The sequence below is a fragment of the Mirounga leonina genome, unplaced genomic scaffold (genome assembly GCF_011800145.1).
Source record: "Mirounga leonina isolate KUSES-001 unplaced genomic scaffold, KU_Mleo_1.0 Mir_173, whole genome shotgun sequence".
In the NCBI taxonomy this organism is placed as follows: Eukaryota; Metazoa; Chordata; class Mammalia; order Carnivora; family Phocidae; genus Mirounga; species Mirounga leonina.
This window is the reverse complement of record NW_023270447.1, coordinates 66,409,332-66,432,977: the sequence shown is the minus strand read 5'-3', so window position 1 is coordinate 66,432,977 and position 23,646 is coordinate 66,409,332. Positions and strand designations below refer to the sequence as shown.

Genomic DNA, 23,646 nt, shown 5'->3' with positions numbered 1-23,646 from the left:
CTAGGTGAGGGCTGGTGGAGTGAATGAGTGAAGGAAGGAGTACATAAATGAACACTTCTGATAAGTACCCCCGTCACTGCTAGGGCCCTGAAAAGAAAAAGAACAGAGGCAAAGGCACACTCAAGAGTTTCTCAAAATCAAACCAAACCAAATCATGGATCAATGGTTTAAGAGACTGAAATTACAGGAAATAAGCACAAGAGGCTAGAGGGCAGGGTTGGATGAAACATTCTCTGGCCACTCAAGTGAGAGGCCCAGCCTGTGGGCACTGGGGAGATAGAGGAAGGGTGCTGGGGGCCAGAGTTAGGGAGATCCCCGTACCCTTTCTGCCCTTCTGGGGCTAGGTGATTTTTTTCATGATGGGCTTACTGATACTCTCCCGTGGACAGCCCAGGCTTTTCAAGAGGCAGGCCCAGGAGGGGGTCCCAGGAAGCACTAGACACCCCCTAGCCCCTCCACCCCATGGACTTGGAGCCCTTGCAGGAGGGGGAAGTCAAGCAATGGCCCGAAGACACAGTCATCCTCCTGGTTTGGGACGAGGGGCTCTGGGGTCCCCAGGGGGCTGGTCTGGAACCAGAGGTTCTCATAAAACTGGGGGCTGGGAGTAAGGCCCCCTAGGAGGGGCTGAGTAGAGTCACAGCGGAGGTAGTGCCCTGGACCTGGGCCTGTGGGGCTGCCCAGCACCTTCCCGTAAAGGACCTGGTCACTGGTGATAGACGAGGGCTGGGACTGGGTGGAAGGTGCTCTTGGGTCCCCCTGGAGCACATAGGCCTGGACCAGGGTGGGCAGGCCACAGGTCCCTGAGCTGTCATTGGACTCCCAGGGCCCTGGCTTCTTCTCTTCTTCCTCCAGCACTGTGATCTTGGTGATGGGTGGCATGCTGGAGTCCCGAAGGCTGGGCAGCTGGAAGGTCTCCTGGACACAAGGACGTAGGGTGAGGGCATGATTCATCTCAGATGTTCATCCCAACCACCGCCCCTTCCTGTGTTGGGACAGTTGTGGGGCTATTCCTCCTGCTCTCTGCTGGAACCCAAAGGATGACACTTGTAAAGCGCCTCATACTTTCCTGACACGTGCTGTGTGCTTCAGACTTAGCTTGGTGAATGTCCCCAGCGATTCTGTGTGAGATACGTCCCATTTCACAGTGAGATGGCCGAGGCTTTGAAATGGGTAGAGCTGGGATTCAAACTCAGATCTGCTTTCCTCCAGAGGGAGGGGACCTTGCTAGGAAGTGATGGGGAGGCCTGAGTCCTCATCCTCGGAGGAGTATCCTTTCACTTTGAGCCTGGACCAGCTGGGATTCAAACTCAGATCTGCTTTCCTCCAGAGGGGGAGGACCTTGCTAGGAAGTGATGGGGAGGCCTGAGTCCTCATCCTCGGAGGAGTATCCTTTCACTTTGAGCCTGGACCAGCACCCCCAGCCTCATTTCCCTCTCCCTCTGGGGTTCTCACCTCCACCATGATGGTAGGCACCCAGGAGCCCAGGCTGCTGTGGGCTGGGTCTGGGACACTTGGCCAGAGGGGATTCTTCCTGCTGCAGAAGAGGGCAGGTGAAGGCTGGGTCAGGCATGCCCTCCCATCTTTCCATTCTTTCTCCCACCCACTCCCAGCAGCTGAAGACCCCTTGGGCAGAGAAGAGTTGGTGCAGGGCCTGATCCAGACATGGGCCCTGAGGCCTGAGAAGGGGAAGAGGGACTTGGATTGGCCCACTCCAGCCTGCAGTCCCTGTGGGCAGGGGTAGTTAAGTGTCAGGTCTCTTGAAAGGACTCACCTGGGTCTGCAGCAGAACCGGGCCGCCCCACAGAGGCAGGTGAACAAAAGCAGGAAACCAAACAAGCCCAGGAGGACATGCAGCTCAGACTCCTCTGGGGTGAGGGGAAAGCCAGAAGAGGTTAGAGTGCATTCGAGTAAGGCTGGGTCTCTTCCCTCAGATTAGGCTCTGAGGGCAGGATTGGGCCACCTCCCTCAGGCTGAGCTTCATGGGCAGGGCTGGGTCTTCTCCCTCAGACCAGTGGATCCAGGCAAAGCCTCCAAATGAAAGATCCATTGGGTGAGGAACCTTCCCAGCAGCCTTGTCTGGCCGGCCCGCTTCTGCTCTTACCTAGGGCCAAGGTCATCAGGGTAAGGCTTGTACTGTTGGCGGCCCCGGCCTTGCTGGTAGCCATGAGGTGGACATGGTACAAGCTGGCAGGCTCCAAGCCGCGGAGGACCAAGCCGTGGGAGGAGGCATTCAGGACAATGCCTGGGAGTGCAAGAGAATGGTCAGCCTGGGCCCAGATGCCGAGGCTCCCTCCGAGGCTCCTGAGGCCCCCCACCCCGTGTCCCCCCTCCCAGGCCTTCTGGGGCTGTGGGGTGCTGAGGAGAGACTCACAGAAGGACTGGTCCTGAGCATTGGTCCAGAAGATGGTGTAGTGGGTAAGGGGGCTCTTCCCCAGCTCGGGGGCCTGGGGCACCCACTCCAGCTGGGCCCAGGTCTTGCCAATGTGCTTTAGATGCAGCTCTGGGGCGTGGGAGGGGGCTGCCGGAAGAGAGAGGTACAGGGGCTGATGCGGAGCAGGACAGAGTGGAGAGACATCTTGTGGCTCCCCAGATGCCAGAACTGAGACACACTGTGGTGGGGAGTAAAGAAAGAGAGTCCAAGGGGACTCGTGCCTTAAGCCTCTTGTTGCCAGGACCTTCGACTGAATTCCATCGACTGCTAAAAAATGGCTGAGTCAGGATCTGAACTTGCTTCTCTTTGATTCCAAAGCCTCGCCACCTGATTTCTGCCAGGCTTGATTTTGTTGGGCTCACTGTCTGATTTCTGCCGCTTGCTCTCTGACTTTATGCCAGTCCCTCTGTCTAATTTCTGCCACACATGACACTTGATTTCTGTCAGGGCAGTTGATCGATTTTTGCCAGACTTGCTTCCCGAATTCTGCCAAACCCATTCCCTAATTTCTGTCACCCCACCACCTGACTTCTGTCTGGTTGCAGGGGTCCAGTGTAAGCCAGGGGTAATCTTGGGGTTGGGAGAGAGCCTCTTCTGGGCCAGCAGTGGGGGAGGGAGGAAATGTTCCTTCATCGTCCTGAGTGTTGGGGCCCAGGAAGGCACTGAGAGGAGAGGATTCTGGGAGGGGCCAGGTGGCTGACGCACCCATCTCTTGGGAGTAGGCATAGATGTGCTGGGAGGGTCCCATGGTGTCCTGGTAGAGGGGGGTCACAGTGATCTTGTAGAGCTGGAAGGGCCTGATGTTCTCTGTAGAGAGAAGATGGGGCAGGCCCCCTGGTGAGGGGCTGACCTCTGCAGATGATCATGAGCTAACCTCAGACCTCCAGCTGGGGATAACCCAGGCCTCACGCTGCAGAGCTAGCCTCTTCTATCTCTTCTTCTGATCATTTGATGGGGGGTAAGGGCAGAAAAGTGGGAAAGCTAGAAAAGTGGCAGGGTCAGGGCTGTGAAAAGAGAGTCCGGTTAGACTGGGAGAAGAATGTCCTGATTCTGGGGATAGGAAATGACAGTAAAGAGTCTAGAAAGACTGGGGAGTTCACTTCTCTGGGGTGGTTCAGGCTGCCTTTGCCGTCAGACCTCACTGCCTCCCTGCTTCCCAGGCCCAGCCCGCCCAACCCCCCCCCTCCCCCCCCCCCCCCCAGCCTGCCCTGCCCCCTGGGCCCGCCTCACCCTGCACCTCACCCTGCAGCAGGGTCCCAGAAATGCTTCCGTTATGCTCCATCTTCCAGCTCTTATTGCTGCCACTGGGGCTGGGGGGCCCCAGGCCCCACTCAATCACATAGCCCCGAGGCCGAGGGCTGGGGGGCTCCCAGCCCACCCAGAGGCTGTGGGGATCTCGAGCCAAGGTGTGGAGTCTGGCCAGGGGCGGGCCTGGAGACCGAGTAGGAGGTGAGAGAACAAAGCGCAAAGTCTGGGTTCCAGTCCTGGCTTTATTACTTACAAGCTGGGTGACCTTGAGTCAATCAACCTCAGGACCTCATTTTGCTCATGTGCAAGGGTTCTGGTGCCGATCACATGAGATGATGCATAGGATGAGCCTAGCACAGTGCCCCGTGCCAAGGAGTGCCTGACGGTGATCAATGCTAATGTGGTGTAATTCGTGGTATGTATCACTGTGGTCCTTGGTGCGTGTTAATGTCCTGAGTCCACCAAGGGTCCTGTGGGGGAGCATCACCCTGGCCCCATTTTATCGAGGAGAAAACTGAGACAGGTTAAGTAACTTGTCTAAGGTCACACGGCTAATAAGTTGGAATATTCACTCTTGTTATCGCTAGTCTCACCTGGTGAAGACCCATGCTCGGGGGAACCTGGGGGTGATGGTGGTGGCTGATCCCCTGAGAATGAGCAATTAACTCAGGGACCGTGTTTCAGCTGGAAAAATTCAGGGCTTTCTTCCCATTTTCCTTGGCAGAATCGACTCTGTGTGCGTGCTTATGGGAGTGTATGTCTATGAGCGTCTGCACTCGTGAGTGAGTGTGTGTGTGTGTGTGTGTGTGTTACCACCACCAGCTTAACTTTGTTCTGGCTTGTGATAATAATAGTAGCTAACACATATTGAGCAGTAACTTGGTGCCAGGCACATGTTTGAACGCATGTAACCTTCATAACAATGCTTTGAGGTAGGCACTGTATCATCCCCCTTTGCTAGGTGAGTAAACAGAGGCCAGGGAGGTTAGGTCACTTGCCCCGGTCACGCTGTTAGCAAGTGACAGGACTAGATGTGAACCCAGGCAGTCTAGCTTCTGAATTTATGTGCTTAACCACAACGCTCTATGAGCTGCCAGCCCCCTTTACCTCTGCTCTCCAGGAAGACCACTGGGGTGGGATGAGAGGTCCCGGCTGTGTTATAGGCCACAAGGACCACCTCCCGGGTTTCCGAGGACAAGTGGAAGGTGCAGCTTAGCTCCGTGGTGTTGCAGAGGGGGGGAACAGCCTCAGCCTGGTCTGGAGCTCTGACCAGGTAGCCTTGGATCTGCCCGCTGTACTTGTCCAAGGGCATTGGCTGCAGTGGGCACAGGAAGAAGATAAGGGGGCTGCACAGGTCATCTTGAGTGGGAGGGGCGCTTCTAGTTGGGGTGGATGGGTCATAGGAATGGAGCCCCACAGGCTGAGAGCCAGCCTTCTTCCCTCCCTTCCTTCTTCCCCTGTTTACCCTGTGCCCCTGTTCGTCCGGAGCCCCAGCCCACAGGGATATGTCTGGGTTGGAAGGAGTCTCAGGGGAGGAGGGATATCAGAATGGGTCACCTTCCAGAACAGCTGCACGTCTGCTGTCCTGGGGTCCAGCTGTCTCTGCCGCCACCATGTGTCCAGTCTGACGATGGGGGCTGTGGAGGGAGCAAGAGGGTCGGGGAGGGCCCTGGAGGCTGGCCTTTACCCCGATAGCTGCTCCCAGCCCCTCACCACCCACTTACCCCGTTGCGCGGTGGCCAGCGTCAGGCTAGGGCTCCAGTCGCTCCACTGACCAGGCAGGGGCCAGCGGGTGCAGCGCATCTGCAGGACATAGGCTGTGGATGGGAGGAGCCCGCAGAGCTCATACTGGAGGGTCTGGGAGAGCAGGGGGCCCACCTGGTGGGGCGGCCGTGGCTCTGAGCCTGGATCCTGTGTCCTTCAGGGCCAGCTCAGCCACCCTCCCCTCAGCCACCCCCATGCCAGGCTCTCGAGGTTGCCCTCCGCCTCACCAGGGCCCAGCTGGCTTCTGCAAGCTGTGGCTGGTGGCGCAGCTCACATTTCTGTTCTATGTACAGGCTTGGCTTCCAGGGCTCCCAGTGGAACAGCAGACAACCTGGCTGGGGTGCGGCCACCTCAGGACTGGGGGCCAGGGCCCACAGTGTGGGGGGCTCCAGCTTCACTGCAAGGAGAGGGGCTTGTCAGAAACGTCCCCTGCCCCATCCTGTAGGGGGTCTGCTTTACTCCTGCTTTTCTCTTTACCTGTTGCTCCATTTTCGGCCCTGGGTCTCCATCCCTGGGGTCTCTGTCCGTCGGTCTCTCTCTTTCTCTGTCTCTCTGTGTCTCTTTATCTCCAGGTCTGTCTCTGTATATGTGTCTGTCTCCCTCTAGGTCTGTTTCATCCTCTTGCCCCAGGGCCTTTGCACTTACTGTTCTCTCTGCCTGGAGTTCTTCTCCTCCCGATATCCAGTGGCCTGCTCCCTCATTTCCTTCAAGGATCTTCTCAGATGTTACCTTCTCAGTGAGGCCACCCCTGACCACCTTACTGAAAGGGCAATTGTCCCCCACCCCCAGCTTTCCCTACCCCCTTCCCTGTTTTAACTTTCCCGTCACACGTCTTGTCGCCTGACATTCCATTTTATTTAGTTTGCCCCCTAGAATGTAAAGTTCCAAGGACAGGAGTTTTGATATTTCGTTCAGTGCTGTATGTCCAGCGTCTAGAGCAATGCCTAGTAATTAGTGGGCGCTTTAAGAAACTTGCTGAAAGAATTAATGAACGTGTCTCCTTGCCTCTGTGTTTCTTTCGTGTCTGTGTGTCTGCGTCTCCATAGCTCTGTCCCCACCTGCATTCCAGTTTGTCTCTGTCTCTCTTGTCTGCCTCTGTCTCTAGGTCTTCCGGTGTCTCCTTGTCTGTGTCTGGGTCTGTGATTTCTTCTCTGTGCCTCTCTGGGTTGGCCCATTGTGGGGGCCTCTCCCTTCCCCCATACCCAGTGTCACCCACCGACATCCATGGGAACGAGGCACAACTGTGGGGACTTGCTGGTCCCTAGCGCATTCTCGGCCTGCACCCAGATGCCCATGCTCTGGTACAGCTGCAGGTGTCTGCGTGGGATGGAGCAGTGGTTCTGGCCATTGTTAGGCACGCAGTCGGGGATAGCGTCCTCTTGGGTCTGACAGTTGCCCCGGCTCCTGCCAAGAGGCCAGCCTTGGGTGTCTAGCAGAAGAAGAAAGCGAGCCTCCCTTCTCCCTCCCGTGTTTGCCTCTGGTTCCCCCATCCCACAGTCCCGCCCACGTCCCACCCTAGGACCCAAATGAACCGGGGGCTAGTGTAGAGACCCTTACTTACTTGTAGCTCTTGAGGGTGAAGTTGGTGGGCAGGTGGTTGTTGGGTCCTGGCTCCCACTGACAGATGAGGCTGTTGGTTGTGAGGTTCATGAGGCAGGACAGGTTGTGGGGTGCGGCGGGAGGGTCTGCACATGGCGGGGGGAGAGTGAGGGCTTTGGGTAGGACCATTCAGAAAGCTCCAACTGGAACCAGTCAGCTTTCTTTCCTTGCTCTGGGTTGTTCCCTCTGGGGTCACCTGTTTATTCGCTCTCTGCCTATCGGGTGACCCTGGAGGGGCAGCCCTGGGGAAAGTCAAATGCCGGCCAGGACAGGGGCAAGCGCCACAGAGCCTCCCACCCCCTCAGCTCTGCCCCCTTGGACAGGGATAGCGTAGACCTCGCTTTTCATCATGCTTCTGCCGTTCATTAGCCGTTGCGATCTGGAAGTCACTTAACGGCCCCGTGCCTCAGTTTCTTCATCTGTGAAACGGGGGTGATGGTAATATGCTTACCCCTTGGGGTTGTGGGGGCTGAATGACTTACTATTTACGCAGTGCTCAGAGCCATGCCTGGCACGTGGTAAGTGCTGTGTAAGTGTTAGCAGTACTATGAGTGACTCTTAACAAAGAAACTGGTCTTAGTGTTTTTCTTATGCATTGGCCTGGCAGAAAGTCCTCGCTTCTCGGTTTGATTAGAAGGCTGAGACCGCGATGGGGAGAAACGAGGAGCAGGCCCAGCTGGTCAGGTGTCCTCGTGGGCACACTGTCCAGTGACTGGGTATTTGGGCTTACTTGCCAGCCACGTGGAGGAGTGGTTACTCCACCGACTTGGGGGCACACTGCCTGATAGAAATCTCAGCTACATCCTCAGTTTGTAACCTTCACCAAGTCACTTACTCTCCCTGAGCCTCAGTTTCCTCGTCTGCAAAATGGGGCTAAGCAGCACTATCCAATGGTAGGGAAGATTATCTGATGCCATGCCCATAACGTGCTTATTGAGCAAGAGCTCAGTAAATAATAATAGCTGTTATGAGTGGTGGCAGGAGGGCCTGGAGGCAGAGTGGGTGGATGGCTGCGGGCACTTACAGCCTGCCTGCACCTCAGCCTGGTCCAGGATCTGCAGGCTGTTGCCCCAGCGCAGGCAGCAGGAGAGAAGGACCCATGGGCTGTCGAGGCGGGGCACGGTAATGGTGGATTCCTGCCTTCCATCCGCCAGACGCCGCTGCCTCTTTCCGGGTTGAAGCTCTGTTCCCAATTTCCACAGAATCTGTGACTCGGGGTCCAGGTGGCTGCAGTTCGGGCTGATGATGCAGGAGGCTGTGATGGGGTCCCCCAGGTGGACAGTGGGGGTTGGGAGGCTGATGCGCCCACACTCCTCCAGGCCTGGGGTCGAGGAGAACGGGCCATGAGTCCCTCCTTTGCCTGGCAGAGCTGAGCTATAAACCTAGGCCTTTGTACTCCTAGACTCAAGGCCCTTACCTCCTCGCCTCACCCCCTAAGATATGGGGGCTGGAATGGGGTGAATGCCTATGGGGATGGTGAGGGGCTCTCGGAAGTGAGAGAGGGCTAGTGATGTGTCAGTGTTTGTCAACTGGCTCTATGAGAAAACCAGATCCTGATTGGTAGTATAAGCTGCTTTCTCCGGTATAAATATTCCCACCAAGACTGATTTTCAAGCTATCAGTGTGACATCACTGAACGTGAACATGGGAGGAAATGTGCACGCTTAGGTCTCGCCAGCCGGCAGCGACATGCCACCAGGCAGAGACTAGGCCTCTCCGCAGCACCCTCCCCAGAGGTGGTGAAAGCAATGATTGGGATGATAAGAACCCCACAGCCACACAGCTCTCAGAATCCAAATCTGATTGTGTTACCCCATCTGGACCACAGACAGCCCTCCCGCACTTCAGTGGTGTGCTGGATAAGAGCACGGATGGGGTTAGAGCCTGTTCTACTGCTTATTAATTATATGACCCTGGTAGGTTACTGAGGCTTTCTGTGCCTCGATTTTTCTCATCTGTAGAATGGGGATGAAAAATAGTTCCCACCTTCATGTTGCTCACCTGATTAACATTTAGCATCTTGGGGGAACCAGACCAGGCCCTGATCAACCAGACCAGGCCAAGTGCCCTGAACTTTCCCAAAGCTTTTATTCTCCTTCATAATTGTAGAGTCATGTGATTAGTTGCTTGTCTGTCTCCCCAGTTAGGCCAGAGGTTCCGTGAGGCCAGAGACCTTGGCTTTTGGTCTCATTACTGTATTCCTAGAGCTTAGCACAGAATAGGCCCTTGGTGAATATTTATTGTATAAACAAATAAGGAAGCACTGCACTTTGCCCACCAGGCCTTCTTTCCTCTGTCATGTGGTCTGAGGCCTGTTTTGCTGATGAAGATGCTGAGGCCCTAAGAGGAGAAGGAATTTGCCCGGGATCACAGAGCAAGTTCATGATTTTCAACATGAGGCTCCTATCGCTTCACTGACTCAGAATTTCAGACTAGAAGGAACCTCGCAAAACTATTTACTTCAGAACTCCACCTAACATTGCATCCTCTTCAGCAGGGCTAGGATGGCCTGTTTTTGTATGGCCTGCCAGCTAAGAATGGGTTTTACATTTTTAAAGGGAGACAACAAAACAGAAAACAGATGAGAACATGCAACAGAAACTGTGTGTGGCCTGCAAAGCCTAAATATGACTATCAAACAATGTTTGCTGACCCTTGCTATGCAGCATCCCTGTCAGTCCTGCCCTCAGCTTGCATACCACCAGAGATGGGAAGCTCTCCACCTCTCAAGATAGTTTCCATAGTTGGAGAGCTCTGCCTGGGTTTCCTTATTCCAGGAGGAAACCTGCCTCCTGTGGCTTCCACCCTGATTCCTTTGTTGCCCGTGAAGGCTTCAGAGGACCCAGAGCTTCCTTCTGACGAGGCTGGCAGAGATTTGCAGACAAGACCTGGGTCCCCTGGCCTTTTCCAGGCTGACCAGCCCGGGCCCTCTGGCCATTCCGCATGGGTGGTGGTTTGCCCGCAGAGGTCTGTGGGGGGGGGGCCTGGCTACCCCACATCGTGGGCCCAGCCTTGAGTCTCTGGGAACCCCAGGAACGGTATGGCGGTGCAGGCAAATGATCCCCTCCTCTACCCGCTGTATCTCTGTGACTCCCCTCTCCTCACCGCACCCCTGTCCGGGCCGTACTCACTTCTGGGGAGCAGCAAGATAATCACGGTGGCCACGGGCAGGCTCCAGGTTCCCGGCCCTGCCATAGCGCCAGTTTGGTGTTCACCTGGAGGCAGAGGGGGATGGTGAAGGTCATGGGCTTTGGAGTCAGAGCTGAGCTTAACCCTTGCTCTGCCACAGTGTGGCTTTGGCCAGGCAACTTGACCTCTCTGAGCCTCGGTTTCTTTGTCCACAAAATGGAGGTAACAACAGCCTATACTGCACCGGACTTTGGGAAGAAGACACGAAATGATGCAAGGCACATAGGAAATGACTCTCTAAGTGACAGCCCCTGTTGTTATTATATTTGCCTTCCAGGAGAGAGCAGGGACAGGAACATCAAGGAACAGCATTCTCCCCACTTCCCTTTTATCTTAGCTGGGCTTGCATGCAGGTAGTTTATTTTGGAAAGATCCCAGGAACAGAGGGAGGAGTTGGGGAGAATGAAACGGGTAAGGAGGGAAAGCCAGCACAAGGGTACATCATGGAATTGGGGTCATCTCTGTGGACGACGGGGGCTCCATCCTGCTGGAACCTTCCAAGGAGCCGTGTAGAACACACCTCAGGACTATCCACTCCAGGGAAAATTTATCCCTTGAACAGGAGGGAGGATGGGAACATTTACCTACTGACTTCTGTCCCCCATCGGTCAAGGGATGTTCTTTGGGGTATTAACTTCCTGGCGTATCCAGGTTGCACACGCATGAGTATGAGGCAGGTGCTCCTGGATGACCCATGCCAGAAGGGTCTGGGCGCAGAGCTCTGGAGGTTTTCTGGGGCCAGGTGCCAGGTGCCCTGTAGTCATGGCGACAGTGTCTGGATGTTGGGAGCATTAATTCCTGTCTCAGGAACTATGCAAAAGTATTCTCCCACTGGGGTGGGCGTCTAGCCTCACCCTCCATTCTGCTCCCATGGGGGTCTTGGGACCAGGCATCTGATTCTCCAGCACCAATTGGCACTCTTGGCAACAGGTCAGTGGAAATCACTGACTAGCCTGCGTGTATATACAGGAACACATACATGCACGTAGGTGGTGTCCCAGAAGATCCCCTGTGCTTAGAGGCAGGAAAGCTTCTCTCCCTTTTCTCTCCCTCCCAGACAGAGGTGTGAATAAGAGCTGCCCAAGATACCCAAGGCTGTTCCTTCTCGCGGGGGCCTTACCCCAACCTCTGGGCTATTCATGTACATTTCCATATCAGGATGCCAGGAGACTGCTAGCCCATAAGTCACTTTTTTTGCAAATCAGGAAAAAAGTGCCCATTCCTCTGGACAGATGTAGCCCCACACTAAGACCTGGCAACTGAAGAATAGGCTGAATTTCAGCCTCCTCTTTTTTTTTAAAGATTTGTTTATTTATTTGACAGACAGATAGCGAGAGCAGGAACACAAGCAGGGGGAGTGGGAGAGGGAGAAGCAGGCTTCCCGCCAAGCAGGGAGCCCGATGTGGGACTCGATCCCAGGACTCTGGGATCATGACCTGAGCCGAAGGCAGACGCTTAACGACTGAGCCACCCAGGCGCCCAATTTCAGCCTCTTGTTGCTCTTCAGTTGGGCAGCTTAGTGCAGTGAGAAACCTGCACAACGTTCAGAGCATCGCCGTCTACCAATCAGTGGTTGGCAACTTTCTTACTACAGCATAGTAGTTTGGTTATCCCCCATGCACACTTGTTGGGGAAAATTTAGCCTCCTAGGCCCAGACTTTGGGACAGTGGTTTCCATTTCCATGTGCTTTTGATCATATCCCAACCCTGCTGCCCCCGTGAGGGTCAGCATCAGGCCTAGTCTATGCCCAGCAAAGTACTACTTCATACCTCTCCTCTGGCTCCTGTCCAGAATGGGCAACCAAACCCTACTCTGAGAGGCCCCAGCATCCTACCCCTGGGTTGCTGAGTGTTGGCATGTTTGGCATCAGTCCCTGGTCCCCTACAGCACCCCGGGGTGCCCCCCATCCCCATTGAGTGTGATCGGGGACCTGTTGGAGCATGGTCTCACTCTCTGAGGGCCAGTATGTGGAGAGGGTGGGAGCCCAGCTCTGAGCCAGACCAGCTGCTCTGAACCCCGGCTCTGCAACTTACCAGCTTTGTGACATTGGACAAGTTACTTCACCTTTCTGAACCTCGGTTTCCCCATCTGTGAAAGAGGGAAAACATTAGCACGCGCTTCTCAGGGTGGTAGTGAGGAGGCACCGAGATGGGCTGGGATAAAAGCGCACTTGGTGACCGTAAGTTGTTCTCATGCGCCTTGAAGTGGGACACCGTATCATGGAACCCAGCATGTGGCCTCCTCTCCCCCTTGCAGGCCGTGTGGTCACAGCCTCCTAGGACTGCCACCTTGCTTTCGTCTGTGTCGCGCTGCATGGTTTCAAAGCCCCGTTTCTGGGTCCCCTCCTTGTAGCTCCTTGGCCCCCCAGTCTCCCCTTCATTTCGGTTCTCCCCGATCAGTCTCAGCAGAACCCGCTGCCTCCTGGAGGCACTGCCATCACCCTCCTTTCCTGCTCTCTTCTCCTTTCCCTGCACTCAGCCTTCTCGCCTGCTCTCGCTGCCCCGGCTCACACCCTCTCTGCCCTGTTGTGTCTCGTCTCCTTCAGGGAGATTCTTCCTGTGGGAGGAGGGGGCTGGGACTGAACAGAGGGAGAGGCCCTCCCAGATGTGGTGCTGAGAAAGAGGGAGGCAGCTCTGCAGAAGGAGTGAGAATGTGGAATGGGCATGCAGACGACGGGGAAGCCTGGGCAGGACAGGCGCAGAGAGAAGGAGCCCCCGGGGGACAAGGACGCTGACCCAGGTGCTCAAGGCCGAGAAGCAAGAGGTCCCCAGGAGAGTTTAAGATTCGAGAGAGGGAAATGTGAGGCACAGGGAAAGGCACAGAAAGACTCCAAGACACATGGACAGACAGAGACCCGGAGCCCAGATAGGCCAGGGAGGGGCTGGGGAGGCAAGACAGAAACAGGGGAGACAGGGACAGGCTGAAACATAGGGTCTGAGACGGCGACGTGGAGAGGGATGGTGATCATGCCCTTCCCTGAGCCCAGCTCCGTGTCCTCAAAGAGATATTCAGTGGTTTGTGACTTCCCCAATGCACACCCCCCCAAAAAAGGTGGGGGCAGCCTTGGTAAAAGAGACTCCGTGTTCGGGGCTCCTGGTTCCCAGAGACCAACGCTAAAGGCAGGAGCCCTGGTCCCAGGCCTGCGCATGGGCACTTGGCAGAGCTGGGGGGAGTGGACCCGGGACTCCAGGGTCCCGCCAGGCCCAAGGTACAGCCCTCCCTGCAGATCCCCTACTCACGCTGGAGCCTGCAGCGGGCACCCGCCTGGCCTCCCTGGTCTCTGCTCTCCTCTTGAGGGCAAGTTCCTGAAAACAGCCGCGGTCCAGCTTCTCTCCCCAACCCTGTCGTTAATGGCTCGGTCTCTGACAGGCCCAGGGGCTGCCGATTGCAACACCTGCCCGGCCTCCTTCCCTCCCTTGCACTGTCAGTCAGCCACTGAAGCACAGGGCAGCCCCTTCCTCCCAGGAAGGAGGCTGGGAGGGAAGCTGGTGAGGCCAGGCAGCCTTCCTGCCTCGGGGGTCTCAAAGGGGCCAGGCAGTGTGGCAACGGTGTCCCTCTCCTCTGCCTCCGGATTTCCTGACCTCAAAGCTTTGTGGCTGGCCAGGGCCCAGGCATCAAGCTGCCTGGGTGCCATTCCCATGCCCCCACCCCTGGGGGAGCATCAGTGGGTGGCAGACCCTGGCTCGAAGGCTCACTCTGCCTTAAGCCTCTTTTCGGCTCTAGCCTTAGGGCCCCGATCCTCACGGTACTCGGGGCAGCCTCCCGGTTATGGGAAATTTTGTACCTGACTCACTGTGCCGCCCTTGACTGCATATTTTCCACCATTGACTGGCAGTGGAGAAATGGGGACTCTGGAAACAAGACAGGGGGATGACCTGGGGAGGCTCAGGGTCTTCGTATGCTACCTTGAAATTCGTTTACTCTCAACAATTCCGCTACCCTGAATATTTTTTTGATCGAGTGCAGTAGACCAAATACTGTGTCTTTCATTGTCTGTATCCATGATTGCCCCAGAACTGCTTATAAAGATTGTTTAAAATTTATTTATTTGACAGAGAGAGAGAGCGAGAGCAAGCCCAAGCAGGGGGAGAGGCAGAGGGAGAGGGAGAAGCAGGCTCCCCCCCTGAGCAGGACTCCAGGATCATGACCTGAGCCGAAGGCAGTCGCTTAACCAGCTGAGCCACCCTGGTGCCCCTTGGAACTGCTTACAAATAATTTTCTGTGCATTTTTCTAAAGAGGGTTCAGACTGTTCATAGTTTGTTGGATTTATGACCCAGTAAGGTTAGGTACCAACCGACTAGCAGAATGACCATAACATATATGATCCTTTTTAGGAAAAGAGGGCTTCTGAGTCTGGTGTGAGGGGCAGACCTGGGCTGCAGTGGAGGGTCCAGATGGAAATACCCACCTGTCTGTGGCAACGTCCCCAAGATGTCCTATAAGCCCTGCATGTTCAGCAAATCCCATTGACTGTTCTTTCAAAATATAACCAGAATCTTGGGTAGATGGGTATTCCCTATAGAGTTCAACTTGGCTCTATGTTTCAATATTTTCATGATAAAAAGTTTGAAAATATAAATATCACTTAAACCAATACCAGTCAGGATTAAACCACCCTTATCTCTTACTTAGATCGTTGCAGTAGTCTCCTTCCTAGTCTCCTACTTCCATTCATCCTTGTCCCACACCAAATCTGTCTATTGTACCTTCAGCAGCCAGTATGATACTGACCAAAAAAAAAAGTCAGTTCATGTCAGGTCAGTTCATGTCATCCTGTGTCCCAAACCCCCAGTGGTTCCCATCTCACTCAAAGTCAAAGTCAAGGCTCTTTCAATGATCTACAAGGCCCCACTCAACGTGAGGGGCCCCATTCCCTCCCTGGCCTTTCTCTTATTATTCTCCCCCTTGCTGCTCTGCTCCAGCTACTCTGTTTTTCTTGTTTGTTGAATGTGTTAGGCTCCCTCCTGCCTCAGGGCCTTTGCACTTGCTGTTTCTTTTGCCTGGATTTTTTCCCCCCCAAATAATGACATGTGTCACTCCCTCTCCTTCTTTAGGTCTTTGCTCAAATATAACTTCTCATTGAGGCTTTCTCTGACCACCCTTTAAAAAAATTGCACCCCCTACTCCCGATCTCTCTCTTTTCCCATATCCCTTTTCATCATCTGTCATTGGCTTTCCCCACACTCCACCTCCCACTAGAATGGAAGCTCCATGAAGGCAAGGGTTTTAGTCTGTTCAAAACTTTATCTCTACTGTCTACAACACTGCCTGCCACCTAGTGAGCCCTCAGTGCGTACTGAATGAATGACTGAATGGATGAATCTTCTCCCCACTTCGCTAAACCTGTCCCCTGTCCTCATGTGCCTCATCTTGGTAAAATATATCACCATCCCCACTTCCTCAAGTCACCCAACGCAGGGATCTAGGAGTCCTTCCTCACACCCTCTTCTCCACACTCCCATATCCAACCAGTCCATAATGAAGGAGAATGGGCCTTTGGTTCATCATTCAGAAAAACGTGTTCCCAGAGCAGGTGCAGGGGTATAATGGTGACCAAAAGCAGTTTTCATTCCTGCCTTTATGGAGCTTTTTGTCTTGTCCACAACTCTGGAATTCATCTCCTCCCTCTGCCTTTGTCAGGTCTCCCCAGCCCTCACTGGGGCTCCCCGTAGGCTCCCTGCTCTAGGCTCTCTCCCCCCACCCTCTGTCAGCACCTGGCAGAATGAGCTTTCCTACACGCAGGCACGGCTGACCATGCTGGTCCCCTTTCTTCGGAGGCCCTATGATGTATCCTAATTCCTTCACAGGACAATCAAGGCCCCACCTCCCTCTCCTGCCTTGCCTGCCTCCCCTTCCCCAGACCCACTTCTTTGGGGGCTGTAGTCATGCAGCATAGTCTGCCTACCTGCCCCAGGCTCTGAACACCTCTGTGTGTTTGCTCTTGCTGACCTCCTGTCACCTCTGGCTGGCTGCTTCTAGCCTCTGACCCCGCTCAGACCACCAGCCTGTGCTGAGCGTCTCTCCAGGCTGGCTCAGGTGTCCTCCTTCCTTGGCGATCCTGTATTCCTGCAGCGGACCGTTGGCTGGCTGCCTCCTCCATTAGACTGTGAACTCCTTGAGGGCAGAAATCATATTCTCTCTCTCTCTTTTTTAAGATTTTATTTTATTATTTATTTGACAGAGAGAGACACACAAGCGAGAGAGGGAACACAGCAGGGGGAGTGGGAGAGGGAGAAGCAGGCTTCCTGCCAAGCAGGGAGCCTGATGCGGGTCTCGATCCCAGGACCCCTGGGATCATGACCTGAGCCGAAAGCGGACGCTTCATGACTGAGCCACGATGCCCCAGAAACCATAATCTCATCTCTCCCTCCAGCCTCCTCATAGAGGATCTCCTGGGCTGTAGAATCTTCCTCTCCAAGCCTCTGTCTGTTGCCTTACCTGCCACAGGGAAAATAAGTCCTCCCAGGGGTTTTGTGAGGATTAAATGGTCTATGGGAGGTATAAAACTCAGTGTGGTAGGTGTTCAGTAAAATTCCTTTCCTTTCCCCCCAGTGCATAGTTCAGTATTTCAGAGCAAGATTTTACTGATCTTGTCTGTGCTCCATTCTCCACCGAAGACCTGCACCAGGAAACAAAACTCAGCAGCTGAAATTGAAAGTTAGATTTAAGGAAGAACTTTCCTTAGGGGAGAGACATTAGAGACATTATATGAGCGTCCAGAGGTTTTTTTTTTTTTTTTTTTTTTAAAGGTTTTATTTATTTGACAGAAAGACAGCCAGAGAGCGAACACAAGCAGGGGGAGTGGGAGAGGAGTGGGAGAGGGAGAAGCAGGCTTCCCGTGGAGCAGGGAGCCTGATGCGGGGCTTGATCCCAGGACCCTGGGATCATGACCTGAGCCAAAGACAGACGCTTAACGACTGAGCCACCCAGGTGCCCCATGAGCGTCGAGAGGTTAAGAGCAGGGCTGAGGAGTCGGACTGCTTGGGTTTTGTCACTTACTAGCTGTGTGACACCGGGCACGTTGTTTAACCTCTCTGAGCCTCAGTTTTGTCATCTTTAAAATGGGGATAGTAGTATTTCCTTTACGGGTTTTTTTGAGAGAAACTGGTGAAATAATGCATGTGGAGCACGTGGAACACAGCCAGGTACACAGTAAGTCCTCAATAAGTGTTTAGTCTGGTGAGCTGAAAAGCACGAGACAGATGTGGTCATCCCCTCCATCACACACAGTGTCTACTTTGTGGATACTTCCTCCTTCAGCTCGCCTGGCCCTGGCCCCCTCCTCCGTCAGACAGAGTGACCTCCGTGGGCTGGAAAGCCCAGGCAGGGAGCCCAGGGGAGGATCCCTTCTCTTAGCAGCCCATCTGCGGGCTGGATCGTTTCAGTTTCTGTCCTTGCCCGTGGTGCGTGGGGCTCCTGAGTGGGTCACGGAGCTGCCTGTCCCCAAGGGGCAGGAATGGGTGGGCCAGCCAGGGTGCGTGTCCGGAAGTGGAGGCTGTGCTCATCTGCCCTGGGCTGGTTTGGCTGGAATATAGCAGTCGGCTGAGATTGTGCAAACAGGTCATTGTGCAAACACGTCCCTGTGTGTGACCTCGATTGTGCAAAAAGGTGTTTACTGGAGGCTGCCTGCCTCGGACTGCCTGCTTACAAAAAGTGCCTGAGCTGTTGACTCAGAGAGAAACCAGAATCTGGACACTCATTCTTCCTTGAACACACCCTGATCTCTGTGCCTCCCGGCCTTTGCTGGGGCCAGTCTCTCTGCCCGAGGGCCCTCTCCGGCCTCTCTCCACTTGCTGAAATTGTACCCATTCTTCATGGCTCAGAGAAAATACCACTAAGTCTTTCTCCATAAACTTTTTCCTGGTTTGCATGCTCATGGGACGTGATACACCTCCAAATCAATGGTCCTGTTTTACCTTGTGGCCCTTTTTAGACCTTGAGCTCCCTGGGGACAAGGACCTTGCTTTATTCACCTGAGACAGGTTAGGAAACTGAGGCCCACAGAGGGAAAGTGACCTCTCCCATGTCACATAGCCAGCTTGCGGCAAAGCTGGGCTCTGAGGCTGGTCTCTGTGCATCCTGTCATACTCACCATCCCTCTTTTGAACCCCACTCACCTCTGACTGTGGATCTGTGCTCCAGCCTCTAAATTGAGGTCCAAGTTGGGACTCCAGCTGGAACTGGAGGGTGAGTGGGATGATACAGAGGAGGAAGGGGTACTCTGGACAGGGGAACAGCAAGACCAAAGGCACAGAGGCCGGGAACAGGAAGAGGGTGTATGGAGGCCATCGTAGGAAGAGGCAGCACTGGCCCGGGAACCATGGTAGGGCAGGCTTGCATTCTAGACCCAGAGGTGGCATTGACTCTCTATGTCCCCGGGTGACACCTCACAGGCCTGCCTCTCAGATCCCCATCTGCCCCTTGATACTCCAGAGATAACCCCAGGCTAAACATGCCCCCCCACTGAGCTCCTCCACGTTTTCCCCTGACAACCTGCTTTTCTGTCCCGGTGAATGGCATCTGGAAACCTGGACTCAGCCTGGACTCCTTGCTGTCCCTTCTGCCACACGTCCAGCCCGTCAGCCCTTTGTGTGGGTCCTTCTCTCCCACTTCCCTGCCAACGCCGGCCGGAGTCAGGCCACCAGCCTCGCTTTTCGGGACCACGGCAGCAGCCTCCGCCTGCTCTCCCCGTCTTCGTTCCTGCGATGCTGCCCTTGCTATACTTGGCTGCTCAGCTTCTTCCAAAACGCAGTCCCGGCTCGCCACTGTCCCAGTGAAAACCTTCCATTGGTGCCTCGTTATCCGTGGGATAAAGTCCCAAGTCTGCCTCCTGGCCTTCAGAACCAGCCTCTCACCCTTCCTGGTGCTGGAGCCTCATCTCTTCACGCTCCCCACCATACTTCTCTCTTTTTTTTTAAAGATTTTACTTATTTATTTTAGAGAGAGAGCAATGGGGGGGGGGGGAGGAGGAGCAGAGGGAGAGAGAATCCCAAGCAGACTCCTCACTGAGCGCAGAGCCAGACATGGGGCTCCAACTCACGACCCTGAGATCATGAGTTGAGCAAAAATCAAGAGTCAGATGCTTAACTGACTGAGCCACCCAGGCATCCCTCTTCATGCTCCTTTTCTAAGCCTCCTCTTCCCCTTCATGGACCCGACAGCCCTGCTGCTCCAGTTATTACCACTGTTCAATCATGTGCTGTTTTTTCACAGCTCCAAGACCTCTCCACACTGTTCCCTCTGCTTGGAATGCCCTTCCCCTTATTTCTGTTTAAAGAAATTCCTTTCATCCTTTAAACCCCAGGGGAAATGTCACCTCCTCTGTGAAGCCTCCCTGGATTTCCCAGACTGGGTTAGCTGCTGCTCACCTGGGCTCCCAGGTGTTCTGTGAAGGCAGGGACTTGGTCTGTGACTCCAGTACCCAGCACGGGACTTCGCATAGAGGAGGTGTCCGTGAAAGGATGCTGAACAATTGGGATGTTGGACCCGGGTTTTCAGGCCTGAGGTGTCCCCAGCAGCCATCAGGTTTCCTGCCAAGAATCTGGAGGAGTCTCTGCCACCCTGTGGCAGCCAGCACTCCACTACTCTGCTTCCCTGGTGCTCAGATTGGCTGGATTTTCTCCCTTTGATTGGTGCCCCCAAATGAGAAATGAGTCAGTTAGGATGTAATCAGTGCTGGATGCTAGAGTGCAGAGTGCAGGGCCCAGGCTGTGAAGGGGCTGGGATGGCTGTCCAGATGCTCTCTTGGGGCCTGCCTCTAGGGAAGGAAGCAGAATTTGAGCTTTGGGTGGGCAAAAGGGAGGACCTCCCCCCCATCCTCCCTTGTGGTCTGCTGGCCAGGAGGGCCTTATCTCTGCTCTCCATGGTGTGGCTGGGGAGGGGGTTCAGTCCTGGGCAGGGTGTGGGAAGATCAGAGGCTGAGGGGAGATAAAGCTCAGATACTTATCTTGGCTTGGAGGAAACCTATTCCTTCTGCAACCCTGTGGCTGGCAGGCAGGGTGGGGGGCAGCCAGATAAAGGGGAGAGTCCACAAGCCAGGCCAGCAACTGCCCTCATCCTGGGCTTCCTTGGGTGGGGGGAGCTAGATCAGGCAGCTAGTTCACCTTCTTACAGCACTGGGGTGGGCCCATGGAAGGGACAAGACAGGGGCATTTTTCCTAAAAAATCTTGCCAGGAAGAGTGTCCAGGAGAAGCCAGATAACCCGTTTAAGGCAAGAGAGAGGTGAAGGCAGATCCATAACTTCTATGATGAGAACTGGGGTCTGCATTCTCCCCTGCTTCCTGGGGTTCTCCGTCTGGATCCTGAGAGGGAAGAGTGTCCCCAGCGGTATCCAGTGCTCCCTTGTGCCATGTCCTCTGCCCCACCAATCTAGATGCAAGGGCCACAGATGGGGGCTTCTGGCCACAGATAAGCCTTTGGGCTGGGGGGCACCAGGGAGCAGAGGGGTGGCGGCTTTTGCAACCTCCTTGTGCTTATAACTGTTCTTATGAGTGGTTTGGACTGCTAGGGAAGGGCCTGACGTATCATCTCTGTCACCTTTCTTTCTTTCTTTTATTTTATTTTTTTTAAGATTTTTATTTATTTGACAGAGAGAGACATAGCAAGAGAGGGAATACAAGCAGAGGGAGTGGGAGAGGGAGAAGCAGGCTTCCTGCGGAGCAGGGAGCCCGATGTAGGGCTCGATCCCAGGACCCTGGGCTCATGACCTGAGCCGAAGACAGACATTTAACGACTGAGCCACCCGGGTGCCCTCTGTCACCTCTCTGACCTCCCTGGCTGGCCTCTCATGTTTCCTGGAATGCCTAGTTTATTTAATTCAGGCATTTGTTGATTCACTCACCCCTATGCCCTACCTTCTCACTCTTTTTTCTATTCACCCCCTTACTCAGTCATCCATCCACCCATCCATCCATCCATCCATCCATCCACTTACTTATCTCTCCACCCACCTATCCCTCACACTCACTTATCCCCACCACCCATCCATCTATCCATCCACTCGTCTATCCACCCATCTATCCATCACACTCCCATTCATTTGTTCATTTGCCACCCATGCACTCACTCATCCACCCATCCATCTATTCAGCAAATATTTTTGAGCACTTACTACCAACCAAGCCCTGCATGTGAGCCTGAGGATAGTGTATGAATAAAAGACCAGCTTGTGTGGTCTTTGACAAACAAACTTGCCATCCCTTCAAGCTCTTCACAGAACCCCTGAGTGCCTCCCATCCCTAAGGGATGCCTCCCTGCAGCCCTTATGAATGGAGGCAGCTCCTTCTATCAAACTCCAGGTATGATAGGAGCCAGAAGCATGGTCGAATTTCCTCCTGATCCCAGTGTTGGATCTAGACATGGCTCCTGGGTCCTCATTTGAAGCTCTTGCCCGTGAAGCTGTGACACCCTCTTCGGTCCTGTCACTTTTCTGCTTTTCTCCGGTCACTTGGCCTTATTCTCGTGACTTGGGTGCCTTCCTCCTCCTCATCCTCTCCACTACCATCCTGCCACCATCTGGGGGGTCTTCTCAGCCACATGGATGGTACACCCACATGCTGGTTGTTCAGTTCCTGGACCAGTCACCTCCAAAGCCTTTGTCACTTTAGCCACTAAAACAGGTCACACTGTAGGCCTTACCATCACCTGGTACTGCTCAACTTCTAAGACTTTACACCCCACCCCTCCCTCTTTGACCATCTCCCTCCCTTTGTCTAGCTCTCCTCCCAGCCACCCCCACAGCTCCTGCTCTCTGAGCTCGGGGAGACCTCCAGGCCCCAGTTCCCCTGTTCCCTTGTTATCAGCCTTGACCTTGTCTTTTCCCTTCCTCCTGCTTCAGGAACCCAGCCTGAACTCACTGGTGATTCTCTCACCTGTACGCTCAGTACTTTGCAGGCCTGTGCTCCCACCTCCCTGGCCAGAAGGGCCTCACGTACCTGGCTATAATCAGCTACTCCCCCCCGCCCCCCCCCAGGCCTGCTGTGGGTCCTGCGAAGACTCTCCTGGAAGATCAGACGGGGGCCTGGTCCTGGGGCCAGTTTTTCCTGGGCCTTCAAGCTGCCCCTCAAACTCTGTTCTTGTCCTTCGTCCTCAAACTGTCCCTTCAGTGCTTTTGAGACACTTGAGGCTCCCTCTCAAGAGTTTCCCCCCTCCCCCCAACCCTCAGTTGTCCGGGAAGAGAGACGACTCTCGGTTTTCCGCCATCAAAACATGCGTATCCTGGTATTTCCCAAGGATAAGGGGATCCCTCTCATGGTCCAACTTCACCCTCCATTGCTCTCCCAAGTTCTCCACTTCCTCGCCATCTTTTTTTTTTTTTTTTAAAGATTTTATTTATTTATTTGACAGAGAGAGACACAGCGAGAGAGAGAGCATAAGCAGGAGGAGCAGGAGAGGGAGAAGCAGACTCCCCGCCGAGCAGGGAGCCCAATGTGGGGCTCGATCCCAGGACTCTGGGATCATGACCTGAGCCGAAGGCAGACACCTAATGACTGAGCCACCCAGGTGCCCCTCCTCGCCATCTTTTCCATCACTTCTCCCCTGCTTTTGTGCTAATAGTAACTACCATAATCTCCTTTAGGTGCTTTGTATTTATTCATTTATTTAATCTTTATGGCTGCTCTATGAGTAGGATCTATTCTCACATCAACCCATACCACAGATGGGAAAACTGAGAGAGGTGGCAGGTGGCAGAGTCAGGATGTGGTTCTGAACCAGGCAGATTGACTCCAGTGTTTGTACACCATGGGCTTCTAGGCTTTTCCTGCTCTCTGGCTCTGCCAGCACATTTCACCATGATCCAGTTTCTTCCAGTCCTTTAACATAACCTCCTTTTCAGTACTCTGTCTTTCTCCTCCCATTCAAGTCAAAATATGATATACATTTGTCAACATGTGCTCTTTCTATTTCCTTACTGCCCAGTCTAATCTGGCTTCCACTCCATCAGTCCAGAAGAATGTCTCTCTCCAGATTACCCACAGCCTTCTGGTGACCAGACTCTTCTCAGTCCTCTCCTTACTCATCTGGGTTGCTGGCTTTGCCAATGTCAACCTCCTATTCCTTTTGACTTAATGGATTTTTGTTAAGGAATAACGTATATGCACCATTGTAAAATTGTAAGTGTATTTTTTGACTTTTTTCTAAGTGTTTTTAACTATATATGTATGTACTTTTAAGCTCTTAATTTTGACTTCATTTCAGGTTTGTAGAAAAGTTCCAAGAATAGTACAGAAAACTTTTATCTATCCTTCACCCAGATCCTTAACATTTTACCAGATACGCTTGTTATCTATCTTCCTTTGTTCCTCCCTCCCTCCCTCTTTCTTTCTTTTCCTTCCTTCCTCCCTCCCTCCCTCTTCCCCTCCCTTCCTATCTATCTATCTATCTATCTATCTATCTATCTATCTATCTATCTA

At 54.0% G+C, this 23,646-nt stretch overlaps 1 protein-coding gene across 4 annotated transcripts; it reads right to left on the bottom strand.

Annotated features, from left to right (window-relative positions):
- Window positions 1-152: 152 nt before the first annotated feature.
- Window positions 153-13,591, bottom strand: CSF3R (colony stimulating factor 3 receptor). Of its 4 annotated transcripts, none has more exons than XM_035019080.1 (17): window positions 13,472-13,591; window positions 12,266-12,320; window positions 10,174-10,257; window positions 8,067-8,363; window positions 7,005-7,128; window positions 6,660-6,847; window positions 5,671-5,840; window positions 5,404-5,557; window positions 5,237-5,316; window positions 4,787-4,994; window positions 3,674-3,862; window positions 3,137-3,238; window positions 2,372-2,518; window positions 2,102-2,242; window positions 1,772-1,865; window positions 1,453-1,534; window positions 153-915 (listed from the first exon to the last, which is right to left on the bottom strand). In XM_035019080.1, the coding sequence occupies exons 3-17, from the start codon at window positions 10,235-10,237 to the stop codon at window positions 436-438; spliced, it is 2,520 nt and encodes an 839-aa protein (XP_034874971.1). In that variant the 5' UTR covers window positions 10,238-10,257; window positions 12,266-12,320; window positions 13,472-13,591; the 3' UTR covers window positions 153-435. The 4 variants fall into 4 exon arrangements, with proteins under 4 accessions (XP_034874971.1, XP_034874973.1, XP_034874974.1 ...); XM_035019082.1 differs by having other exon boundaries at window positions 1,453-1,531; XM_035019083.1 differs by having other exon boundaries at window positions 5,404-5,482.
- Between the last annotated feature and the right edge of the window lie 10,055 nt (window positions 13,592-23,646).

Bases quoted from the DNA above. Each gene is read 5' to 3' on its own strand.
- CSF3R (XM_035019080.1), bottom strand. From the start codon at position 10,237: ATGGCAGGGCCGGGAACCTGGAGCCTGCCCGTGGCCACCGTGATTATC. The intron at 5,841-6,659 runs GTGGGTGACACT...CTCTCCTTGCAG, and splicing joins CCTCGTTCCCATGGATGTCG to TGAAGCTGGAGCCCCCCACA. The intron at 2,519-3,136 runs GTGCGTCAGCCA...CTCTTCCGGCAG, and splicing joins TGCCTACTCCCAAGAGATGG to CCCCCTCCCACGCCCCAGAG.